The following is a 12,533-nucleotide window of genomic DNA, read 5'->3' as shown; positions in this document are numbered from 1 at the left end:
TTGTAGGTCTGCTATTTTTGAAAAATCGAAGAACGACTGACATTTTTAGAATCTGATCTCAGGTCAGAATGGGTTAAAAAACACTAGAAGGTCTGAGGGGTCATTTTGACCGTTTTTTTTTATATTTTGAAGTTAATTATATTTGCCCAGGAAGGTTTCCATGACCATCATCAACCATCACCATTCTATCATCTCAGAAATTTTTGACATCTGAAACATTTTCTAAATATGAATTTAAGCACATGCTAGTTTTGCCCTTTTTTCTTCAGACCTTCTAGTGTTTTAATTAAACTAGGGGTAGCTCTGCTCCTTTGATACTATTCAGGTATCAAAGGGACAGTCCAAGTGATGTGTCGTCAGTTCCATGTATGGTGATCCAGTTGATGATTCTGATGTCAGAAGGTAGATTAGTAGTAGTAAGACAGAATTATGACAACCCCGATCACTTCATGGGGCCAGTCCTATTCACCCTTTGTCTAGTCCCGCCCGTGGTTGTGCCCCTCTTCGCACCCATTGGTTGCCGTTTCGTGGTTGGACAAAAATCTCCATCCACTACCATTGAAATAACATGTTTTTCAGTTGCTTCATATTGATATTCTGTGCATTCAATTGTTATTTTAAACTTGGTGTCAGTAAAAAGGAACACCACAGGTGCAGCACGGTGACTGGGCATATCATGTTTGTTTTTAGATTTTTCAAAAATTGATGTTTTAGCAAATTCAACATAAACCAGGCGGAACGAGGGCGGAACAAGGCAGCCTGCTGGTTGGTCAGTCAGGAACCAATCAGAAGGCTGACAAAGGGTGAATTGCGGCTCTTCTACATAGACTTCTATTGGTGAATATAAGGCCTGAACCGGAAGTTTACGGAATGCATTGGAGTCTATAGGACTTTTACAGTGACAAACGAGTTACATGAACCATGTGACCGGGCTGTTTTCTGCCCCCTCAATGTCGTAAACTCTGTGTAGTCAGCTCTGTTATGGAGATTCAACCGATGATGTCGGTGTTGGTCCGCTCCATATATAGGGATCCATGTGATGAAGAGTCTATAATGTTGAGGTTGTAGTGTCAACTTGGCAAGTAACTACAGTAATCTGGCAAAATAATAAAGATGAGGTGAGAGCATTTCTAACACCTACTTTCAAAAAGAAAATACTGGTCTAGCTATTGCTGTTATTGCTTCTTCTAGCGGAAGCAACTATGGATCACCCCTACTGATAGTTAGCCGGATCTATTTTGTGGTCCAGTGCTTTTCTTACCCCTGTCTGTCTAGATAAGCAGATCTTGATTCAGTGGACCTGAAACTTAGACTTGAGTTGAAGGCCTAGGGATAGCATGAGAGGCTGGAATATGGCTATATAAATGCACCATTTACCATTTTCCATTTATATATCCCATGAAAACCCACAAACAATCTTATCTCTTCCACTCAACAAGCAACTTTATTTTTTATTTTTCCCAATCTGTGGTGGACGCTTTGCATGACAGTGTAATGTATATCTATACAATACAATATACATGCAGTACAGTACAGTACAGTATTAATACAGTACACATATGTACTGTATAAAGTATAATATGTTTGCTGTATTTTATATACATGCCATATACAAAGAAACACAGACAAGGGCAAAATAAATAGCCACTGTCAAAGTTATTTATCGGTTCGATTTGGTTTTTATAACTGCCTTTGATTAACCCCTAAAGAATCATGCAATTGCGTTGCAATTTGGACAAGCTATCTGCAGAACAGTGCTACAGTGTACTGGCGATAACTACCTCTACCCAAAGGGTCACCGACTGGACTTAGATAAGGTCTAAGAAAAGACAACAGGCAAAACAGCAGCATCCTATACTGTAGTTGGTTTTAGCTGATAAAACAGTGTTAAATCACGAGGCCCATGCATCCACCCTGTCAGCCCACATAAATCATAGTTTCATTACAGAATTACAAAAATGCCCTGCACACTTCTGTAGTGGCGTGTGACTCGTGTGTGTTTATTAAAAGCAGTTGTACCCGGCCTTCATTCATCTTTGTAGGTCACAAAGACTTGTCAAGCATGCAGCAGGGAATGTAGTGACAGAAACACTATAGTGTGCGTGCGTGCGTGCGTGCGTGCGTGCGTGCGTGCGTGCGTGCGTGCGTGCGTGCGTGCGCAGAGATGGCCAGTATTTGAAATACATGTATTTGAAATACGTATTTGAAATACTTTTTTGTATTTTGTCATTTGTATTTCGCTGAGATGGAAGAAATGAGATGTATTTTGTATTTAAATACATTTTTTGACCCAGTATTTGTATTTTGTATCAAAATACATTTTCAATATATTTTGCCCATCAGAGATGGGCAGTATTTGAAATACATGTATTTGAAATACGTATTTGAAATACTTTTTTGTATTTTGTATTTCGATGGGGATGGAAGATGTATTTTGTATTTTGTATTTAGATACATTTTTTGACCCAGTATTTGTATTTTGTATCAAAATACATTTTCAATGTATTTTGCCCATCTCTGTGCGTGCGTGCGCGCGTGCAAAAAAGGGTTTTGTTTTTTTGTTTTGTTTTCCAAAAAAACTAATATATATAGGTAGTTAAACAACTAGTCGACTAGGTGAATGCCCTAGTACTAATATACACATTCATGTATGTGTGTTTTCTGGAATGTAAAGTTACATGTTGTTGTTTTCAACATGTTTGCACATCCTCCTTCACATTGTGTGTGAAAGGAGAGATCCACATTTCTGTGTGCGAAAATATGTTTCTCACCTTATGAGAAAAACATGTTGTGGTTCGAGGATAGTGGCAGCATGCCTTTGGTCACGCTTGGAAATATACCATTTCCGAATGAAATAGAATGAGATGTACTTAAAATGCTTTGGCAACATGTACGCTACATGTAGCATTTTTACTCCACAGAAACAAAGCCCACTGCAACGCCAAAGGGCATTGTGGTAAGGTGCTAAATGATGCAACAGACCCAGCTGTTAAACTTGATTTAGTCACAATAGATGATCCCTTTAATCATGCCGTGATGTTAGCATTATCAGTGTGTTTCACACATCATTTATTTCTGCCATGGCAAGTAATCTCTGCTTCGACAGATACACTGGAAGGTTATACAGCCAGCCTACACATACACTTTGTACACAGAGTAGATATTCAAAAAGATAAGTCTAATGAATTGATTTATTGGTAGTCAGAGATTCACGTGTCTATAGCCTGATACTACGGTATACTTGTTGGCAGGTAGGGGTCAGTAGGTGACTCAGTCGGATCCAGAAGAACACAGTTTACCGGCCACTGCTACAGGGGCGGACAATGTAGTTATACAGTATATCTTCCCTTCTTCTCTGGAGTCCTGCCTCAAAGCAGACCAGAGGTAGAAAACTGTCGTTCCCTGATGTCATCGCTAATATAGGGACACATGCATCAGTAAAGCAAGAACTGGGGATGTCAATGAAGGACCGGAAAGTCTGACGTGGCATTGTGAAATCCATGATCTCGACCGCGGTCAAAAAATGATGATGAGGTGACTCAGGGTGCTGGATGGAGTGAGGTGATATTTTCGACTGATATTTGGGCAGTGGCGAGTGTCTTAGTGTCTTAGAGACACTCCAATGTTGTTATTAACCTATTCTGACCTGAGATCAGATTCATACGAGGTTTCCGCCGGACACACACTGGTCTGATGAACCCATTCTGACCTGAGATCAGATTCTAAAAATGTCAGTCGCTCTTCGATTTTTCAAAAATAGCAGACCTACAAGCTCGTATCGCGCCACTCGGTGGCGCGATATGAGCTTGTAGATCTGCTATTTTTAAATAGCTAAAGCATAACATGATGCTGACACCAAAATGGGTGCCCGGTCAGAATGGGTTAATGTCCATCCCTGTGCAAGTGCCTTTGCACAAACATACGTTGAACCTATTATTGTAGTTTCAGGTTCCAAATGCATAACATTATTATGTACTGCTTTGACTATTTTTTGCTATTTACTGTAGAAATGAAGGGGACATTTCTAAATAGGGCTTAAGTGGTTAAAGCAATTGGTATAGAGATGGCACCATATGACATTTCTGAGCCAATAATAATATTTTATTGAATACAAATATCTGGCGATTAAATTGATAATCGGTAATAATAATAATCAAATGCCGATACTGTTTTTACCAACTGTCAAGCTCAACGTTACCTGTGCGATGAGAGTAACCATAACTAAGAACATATTACTCCAGTTTTGGCATCACTGCACTGGCTTCCGGTTGTTTTTAGGATTGATTTTAAAATTATTTTACTTGTCTATAAAGCTCTCAATGGTCTCGCACCTTCCTACCTACATGACTGCCTGCCTAAATATGTCCCAAACCGCCCCCTAAGGTCTTCCACCGCCGGCCTGCTCGCTTTGCCCAAAAAAATTGCAACAAAAAAATACGGGGAAGCAGCTTTTTGCTTCTACGGGCCGTCGGCATGGAACAAGCTCCCACTGTACCTTCGTCAGGCAGCCTCTGTAGACATTTTTAAAGCTCAGCTCAAGACCCACTTCTACAAAATTGCCTTTAATTGATCTTTTATTTTTTATTTTTCATGTCCTCACTGTAACTGCTTGTTTTTTTAATGTCGTTGCCTTGCTTTTCTTTTATTCTCCATTGTTCTGTAAAGCACTTTGAGCTGCATTTCATGTCATGAAAGGTGCTATACAAATAAAGTTTTATTATTATTATTAATGGTGTAACATAAACGAGCAACAAACAATTATATGGGGCATATACTGATAGTACTATACTGTAGGCTCATTTATCAGTGTCATCCCTAATCTGCCTTATATCTGCTCTAAATGTTTGTGAGGTATGAAAAATAGTCACATCACTGCTCTGCCAATGCAGGCATTATGTTCTCTACAAGTCCTTATAGATACACTTGCCATCACATGAAGGCTTATACAGTACAGTATAGTATTCACATTTACCCGAGGGATAGTGGGGGCACGATCAAGAGCATTATGTAAACATTTGATTATCCAATGATTCTGCTAAGAGTCAGGGATTTGTCACGAATTGAATTGACATGAATTGTCATATCTGTGAAGCTAATGTCATCTAGCCTAACCTAAAAACCGTACTCATCATTGCACCCCGAACGACCAAGAATGAACAATAAATCCCACTATAACGCTGAATGCATTCACATTTTGACATCAAGGCATTCAAAGAGAGACAGACCTCTTGTTGTTATAGTTAACCCATTCTGACCGGGCACCCATTTTGGTGTTGGCATCATGTTATGCTTTAGCTATTGAAAAATAGCAGATCTACAAGCTCATATCGCGCCACCGAGTGGCGCGATACGAGCTTGTAGGTTTTTGAAAAATCGAAGAACGACTGACATTTTTTTAATCTGATCTCAGGTCAGAATGGGTTAACCTCTGTTGTGCAGACTGCATCAGATGCAATTGCATGAATCCAGCAGGACGTATAATCAGGTGAGGTGGTTTCAGAGGGAGCAACGGCCCAAAGCTTATACCATCTGCAGGACCAGATAACACAGAGCCATGTGGCACACACAGCATGGCACTATCAGGGGCTATCTCTGAGCCTGAGCCTGCATGGTGGCGGATGTGCCTAAGCCATTCTGACCGGGCACCCATTTTGGTGTTGGCATCATGTTATGCTTTAGCTATTTAAAAATAGCAGATCTACAAGCTCATATCGCGCCACCGAGTGGCGCGATACGAGCTTGTAGGTCTGCTATTTTTTGAAAAATCGAAGAGCGACTGACATTTTTAGAATCTGATCTCAGGTCAGAATGGGTTCATCAGACCAGTGTGTGTCCGGCGGAAACCTCGTATGAATCTGATCTCAGGTCAGAATGGGCTAAGCACAAAATGGCCATGCGGGCACGTACATTAGCCCCTCTGTAGGGATCTCTGGCATGGCCTGGTGGTTGATCTTCCGCTTGAGTGGCAGCTCGCTTCAAAAGAGCTCCAGTTGGCAATAGAGAGGAGGGTTAGCAGTGTGAGTTGTAAAAGAAATTAAATACTGTGATTAATGAGGGCGCAGTGGATGCACCCTAGGACATAATAGCTCTCTCTCTCTCTCTCTCTCTCTCTCTCTCTCTTTCTTCAGAGGATAATTTGTGCTAACCATGCACTTAAAACGTATTTGTTATGGCGTTGCGCGGAAATAACCAATCTGTAAGCTTGTAGATTGGCTATTTTTGCAACGCATAATAGGGAATCCAGGTTGAAACTGCTTAAAGGGACACTTCACCCTTTTTGCAAAAAAATATATGTTAATGACGTTTAGAAGCTTTAGAACACTTTCCCGGGGGTCTTTATGTGTGTAATATGTGGTTTTAGATATTATAGATTGTAGCAGTGAGCCCAGTGTCTCTGATACTGGTCTCACTTCCTTCCTGGACTACATTTCCCAAAATACTTTGGTGCACTGCTCCTCCTTGTGGATAGGGGAGGTCTGTCTTACTGAGTACACATGTAGTCCAGGAAGTAAGTGATCCCAGTGTCCATGACATCAGAGACACTGGGCTCACTGATACAATCTAAAATATCTAAAACCACATATTACACACATAAAGACCCCCAGGAAAGTGTTCTAAAGCTCCTAAATGTCATTAACATATATATTTTTTAGCAAAAAGGGTGAAGTGTCCCTTTAAGCCACCACCACATTGATGGTATGGTGGCACGTATACTGAGTTTTCTGTCTCTCCTGTTTGCAGCTATGCGAGTATTATCGTATTATTTGAATAGAATTCCGATGATACCACAATGGCTATACTTTGGATTAAAACAAAAAGTAAAAAAAAGGTCAACTTTACTACAACAATTCTTAGTTATGTGAAATAATAATATTATACTGTAGTGTATATCATATAGTGTGCACGGTATATTAGAACTGTCCCAAATACCCTTTTCAATTGGTTTGAATATTCTGCACATTGTCCAAGCAAATCCAAATGCAATAAATTAATTGGCCGATAAATCAAATCAACGCTCTTTGTGGTGAGCCTTGATTTGAAGCAGCATGAATGGTCATTAAAAGTAAATTATATCCACATTCCCAAGAGCCAATCCCATTGTAAAGAGAAAAAAAATAGAGGAAAAATAAAGGGTGTCTGGCTTATCGTTTGTGTAAAATGTAGGACTCATGAAAGTTGCATTGAAGTTCCAATTTTCTGCCCTCACTTGTTATGGGGCACTAGCCCCTCCTATAACAGAAACAGCTATAGTGTTTAATGTTTGTTTGTGTTCAATTAAAAATGCCATTGGGCACTGGGCCTACTTGGAACGATGCATGTTGGAAATGGATGCCCACCCACCCAGATATCATGTCTGTGTCCCTTTTATGCCCATATATGGAGTTCTTTGTCAGGCATGCCCAAATATGGAGTCTGCTATAGCTTGTGGAGTTCTGCGTCAAGCATGCCCAAATATGGAGTGTTGTGAGGTCAGAACAGGCCAGCTCCATATATGGACGCTCATGGGCAGGGGCACTGCACCCCCTGCGGTGGTGTGGTGTGGCGTATCCCATTCTGACCTGAGATCAGATTCATACGAGGTTTCCGCCGGACACACACTGGTCTGATGAACCCATTCTGACCTGAGATCAGATTCTAAAAAATGTCAGTCGCTCTTCGATTTTTCAAAAATAGCAGACCTACAAGCTCGTATCGCGCCACTCGGTGGCGCGATATGAGCTTGTAGATCTGCTATTATTAAATAGCTAAAGCATAACATGATGCCGACACCAAAATGGGTTCCCGTTCAGAATGCGTTATAGATAGATGTGTTTGAGCAAATCGGCTGGGTTATGTAGGTGGGAACCCTTGGCCAATATGGGACCACCATTCTTGATGATTATGTACGATGAATAGAGCACCTCACTTCACATAGGTGTGATTTCTATCCTCAATATGTACTCTGCTCAGCCAATCAAATCATTGCTAAAAAAAAAGCTGGACACAGGAGGGGCTATAGCGCCCCTCAAAAAATATCGAAGGTTTTCCAAAACTGTTTATTTTTGTTTCCAAAATTGTTATATCTGTTAACACTATTAAATAAATTAAATAAATAAATGCTATTATTATTATTATTATCGTCGTGAATTCATAATATTGAGGTATTTTGGTCCAAAATATTGTTATTGGTTGTATCCATCGGCTAAGGGCCGATTCATACTCCTATTTTAGAGCTGAATAAAAGTCGGTTCGGCTCTGTAGAGCCTACAATTTGACGTCATTTGAGGTTCGGGGTGGCGGGTACCGTCCTAAAGTCGGCTCTTCGGTGCTACTGAAAATTTCTGACGAGCCGAAATCATTTCGGCACTACAGCGCCGAAACAGCGCTAAAATAGGAGTATGAATCGGCCCTTAGCCGTATACAATGCCTGAAACCCTCAAAGCAAATGGCATAGCAAACATTCATTAGTGAACTGGTGTAAGACTGAAACCTGTGCTTCTCCCCCAAAGCTCAGCGAGATGAGATGAGATGAGGAGAGAGAGAGGGACATTGGGATGAGATGAGGAGAGAGAGAGGGACATTGGGATGAGATGAGGAGAGAGAGAGGGACATTGGGATGAGATGAGGAGAGAGAGAGGGACATTGGGATGAGATGAGGAGAGAGAGAGGGACATTGGGATGAGATGAGGAGAGAGAGAGGGACATTGGGATGAGATGAGGAGAGAGAGAGGGACATTGGGATGAGATGAGGAGAGAGAGAGGGACATAGGGATGAGATGAGGAGAGAGAGAGGGACATTGAGATGAGATGAGGAGAGAGAGAGGGACATTGGGATGAGATGAGGAGAGAGAGAGGGACATTGAGATGAGATGAGGAGAGAGAGAGGGACATTGGGATGAGATGAGGAGAGAGAGAGGGACATTGAGATGAGATGAGGAGAGAGAGAGGGACATTGAGATGAGATGAGGAGAGAGAGAGGGACATTGGGCCTCTTTTGTGAGCTGCATCCCTTGCTTTTGGAAGGGGTATCCATGCGTGAACTCAGCAGCTGGATTCATTAAACCATTCTGACCTGAGATCAGATTCATACGAGGTTTCCACTGGACACACACTGGGTCTGATGAACCCATTCTGACCTGAGATCAGATTCTAAAAAATGTCAGTCGTTCTTCGATTTTTCAAAAAATAGCAGACCTACAAGCTCGTATCGCGCCACTCGGTGGCGCGATATGAGCTTGTAGATCTGCTATTTTTAAATAGCTAAAGCACGACATGATGCTGGGTGCCCGTTCAGAATGGGTTAACCTCCAGTCCAACCCTGGCGTGGGGGTAGCATGTGCGTGTGTGTGTGTGTGTGTGTGTGTGTGTGTGTGTGTGTGTGTGTGTGTGTGTGTGTGTGTGTGTTGTGGGGGGGGGGGGGGGACCTTCTGAATATGCAGCCAGATGTATATCAACAGGGAACGGAACCCGGGCCAATGCCAGATTTTGTGTGTGCAATGCCAATCCCGATTTTGAAGAGCCATAGATAGAACCAACGATTGCTTTAATAATAAGAAATTGAAGCAAGAGGTCACCTCATTTTCATTTTAGCCAAGAGCAGATCGTATAGAACATTCAAACTTTTTAGAAAACCTTCGCCTATAATGACATTCCCCAAAATAGAAATGAAATCTTGCACACATGCATAATGCATAATTGTCTGTTGTGGTCAAAATAATTTCCACTATCCCATTCTGACCGGGCACCCATTTTGGTGTTGGCATCATGATATGCTTTAGCTATTGAAAAATAGCAGATCTACAAGCTCATATCGCGCCACCGAGTGGCGCGATACGAGCTTGTACTGTAGGTCTGCTATTTTTTGAAAAATCGAAGAACGACTGACATTTTTAGAATCTGATCTCAGGTCAGAATGGGTTAATCAGACCAGTGTGTGTCCAGTGGAAACCTCGTGTGAATCTGATCTCAGGTCAGAATGGGATAATGCATAATTGTCTGTTGTGGTCAAAATAATTTCCACTATTATCGGCTAGAGTCGCTAGACCAATATATCAAGTGGTCTCAGACTGCAACACACTGTGAGCCTCTGCCGTCCCTGTTGTGTCTTCATTGGCATCTGAGGGAGAGATATATTATCCCATTCTGACCTGAGATCAGATTCATACGAGATTTCCACCGGACACACACTGGTTCTGATTGACCCATTCTGACCTGAGATCAGATTCTAAAAATGTCAGTCGCTCTTCGATTTTTCAAAAATAGCAGACCTACAAGCTCGTATCGCGCCACTCGGTGGCGCGATATGAGCTTGTAGATCTGCTATTTTTAAATAGCTAAAGCATAACATGATGCCGACACCAAAATGGGTGCCCGTTCAGAATGGGTTATTAGGCCCTTCTAGAGGCCCCAGGTAGCTTGCTCAGCCTGCTCTGCACGTGTGACTGACTGCGTCCAATTTTGTCTGATTCACGGGAAACGTGACGCATCTTCAAAATGTTATCGCTGAAGTGAATGATTAATATGCGTTTTACAACCTGTGCAACAATGCTCACTGCGTGTGCCACTTGACACTTTGTGTGTAATTAAACCTACAGAATATTCTATATAATTACGGATGTTTCCAGCAAGCACATTTCATTCCGATTGAAAGGTAGGAGAAAGTTGAGAAAATGTGATTATTTTGTTTTGTGTCTGCTACACAGAGAGCGGACCTGTCCGTGGCTCCTCTCACCATCACCTACATGCGTGAGAAAGTCGTGGACTTCTCCAAGCCCTTCATGAGCATGGGCATCAGCATCCTGTACCGCAAACCCAACACCACCAAGAACGGCTTCTTCTCCTTCCTCAACCCCATGACCCCTGACATCTGGGTCTACATTCTCCTGGCCTACCTAGGAGTCAGCTGTGTCCTGTTTGTCATCGCCAGGTAAGTCCGTCATAATATACAGTATACATACAGTATGTCCATCAGAAACTATAGTGTACAATTCAGTACCGTTAGCATGATAATGTTAGTCTTGATTTTGAGAAAGTAGAATAGGGTTGGCCAGTTATTTTGCACATACCTGGAATTTGTCTTCTGCATTCTACTATTGGAACTACAGTATAGGAGTCACCGGGCAGGTAATGAACAATGCCCGTGGCGCAGAAGGAGGGAACATTCCCAGAAGCCCAAGTATCTATGACTCCTAAGTATATAGGAGTCATAGTCAGTCACACTACGGTGTCAAAAATAGAAGGAAAAAAAGGCTAAAGTGGTCATTTTATTGCCACCCCCTATTCTTAGCTTTTTTTATGATTTAATGATGTCGTCAGTCGGGAGTCATTATCAACTAGGCCCTAGGGGCATCATCATGATTATGTTAACTTGTGGACTAGAGGACACTACCTCTTCTGTACTGCTCAGTGCTTTTGGCGTCATCCCTGTAGAAAGCTTTAGCTGGTAGGTAGTGATCACGGCAGTAATGTCAGCATGGTCTCTCAGCCCGCAGTGGAAGGACGAATGAGAGTGCAAACTTCAAATTAGATACCTGCCACCAAAGCTTTAGTAAATAGCTATAATAAACCATGACATTCATGACAGAAAAATAAATTGTGCCTGTTCCTAGCTTCCTCCGTGCGATGGATGTGCCATTATCTGCTCTTCCTGGTGTTTCTCATGCAAAGTGGTACTTGAGGAAGCTGTAAGGAGCTAGGCTTTGAAAGGAGTCGTAGGTCTGAGAGCATACAGCTGCACTCCTCAACCCCGATACTTTGTCTTGAGATGAAGCATTTAGGAGTTTAAGTGTGAAATTACCACAAATTGGAATGTCATTTTATTGGAGACCAGCCTAGACAGCTGAAAAGCTGTTAGCTAAAAAATACACAATATACATAATGGTTTCGAATCGAGATAGTTTACAGTGCAATCAACTGCTTTAGCTGGGCCAGATCTTTGCTGAACTTAGATGCTATATCCACAAAAAGTTTTCTCAAGCATAACGTTTATCATACTGCAGAATGAAAAATATATACTGTGTACATACATAATCTATAACATTTTTGTGTGTTAGACATCTTTAAGTCCATGTCTGTGGGTCAGAGTATGTGATGCTGAAAGTATCTACCAATGTTGTTTGCAGACAGCATGATGAGAAAGAAAATAAAGAAAAAAGAAAAGCTGCAGAATCAAATTTGTTCTTGTTATCAGTCTAGTGGCTAGCACATTAAACTGGTATTTTCACCGATACCGATATGACCCAATTTGACAAATACGGGCCGATCCGATACTTTTCCCGATAACCGATACAGTATCGGGACATCTCTACTTCAATACATACAGCCTATATTGTAGGACCTGGAGAATATAATACAGTACATTTGAAGAAATTCAGAAATAAATATAGGCCAGGATGAAGTGTAGATTAATGGAAGCCTTCTCTACAATATATGGAAGACACTTACGCTTTAGTAAGAGGGTGATGAAGGATCCTGACCAGTATCCTTATCTGGTCATATAACAAATTAACCAATTTCAATTTTCTTTGACTAAAACCCCAAACTAATGTTTTATA

The 12,533-nt window shown here is 41.5% G+C and overlaps 1 protein-coding gene across 1 annotated transcript in view; it reads left to right on the top strand.

Moving 5' to 3' along the window:
* Window positions 1-12,533, top strand: part of grik3 (glutamate ionotropic receptor kainate type subunit 3) — a gene marked incomplete at its 5' end in the record, with an annotated part of 133,602 nt that overhangs the window by 97,442 nt on the left and 23,627 nt on the right. The window contains one exon of the mRNA XM_083760264.1: window positions 10,683-10,906. Within this exon, the coding sequence (XP_083616390.1) occupies window positions 10,683-10,906 (224 nt within the window). The remainder of the gene's footprint in view (window positions 1-10,682; window positions 10,907-12,533) is intronic.

The sequence above is a fragment of the Protomyctophum parallelum genome (genome assembly GCF_964188405.1).
Source record: "Protomyctophum parallelum genome assembly, chromosome: 3".
Taxonomy (NCBI): domain Eukaryota; kingdom Metazoa; phylum Chordata; class Actinopteri; order Myctophiformes; family Myctophidae; genus Protomyctophum; species Protomyctophum parallelum.
The sequence above is the reverse complement of the archived record's forward strand: the minus strand, read 5'-3'. Positions and strand labels throughout refer to the sequence as shown.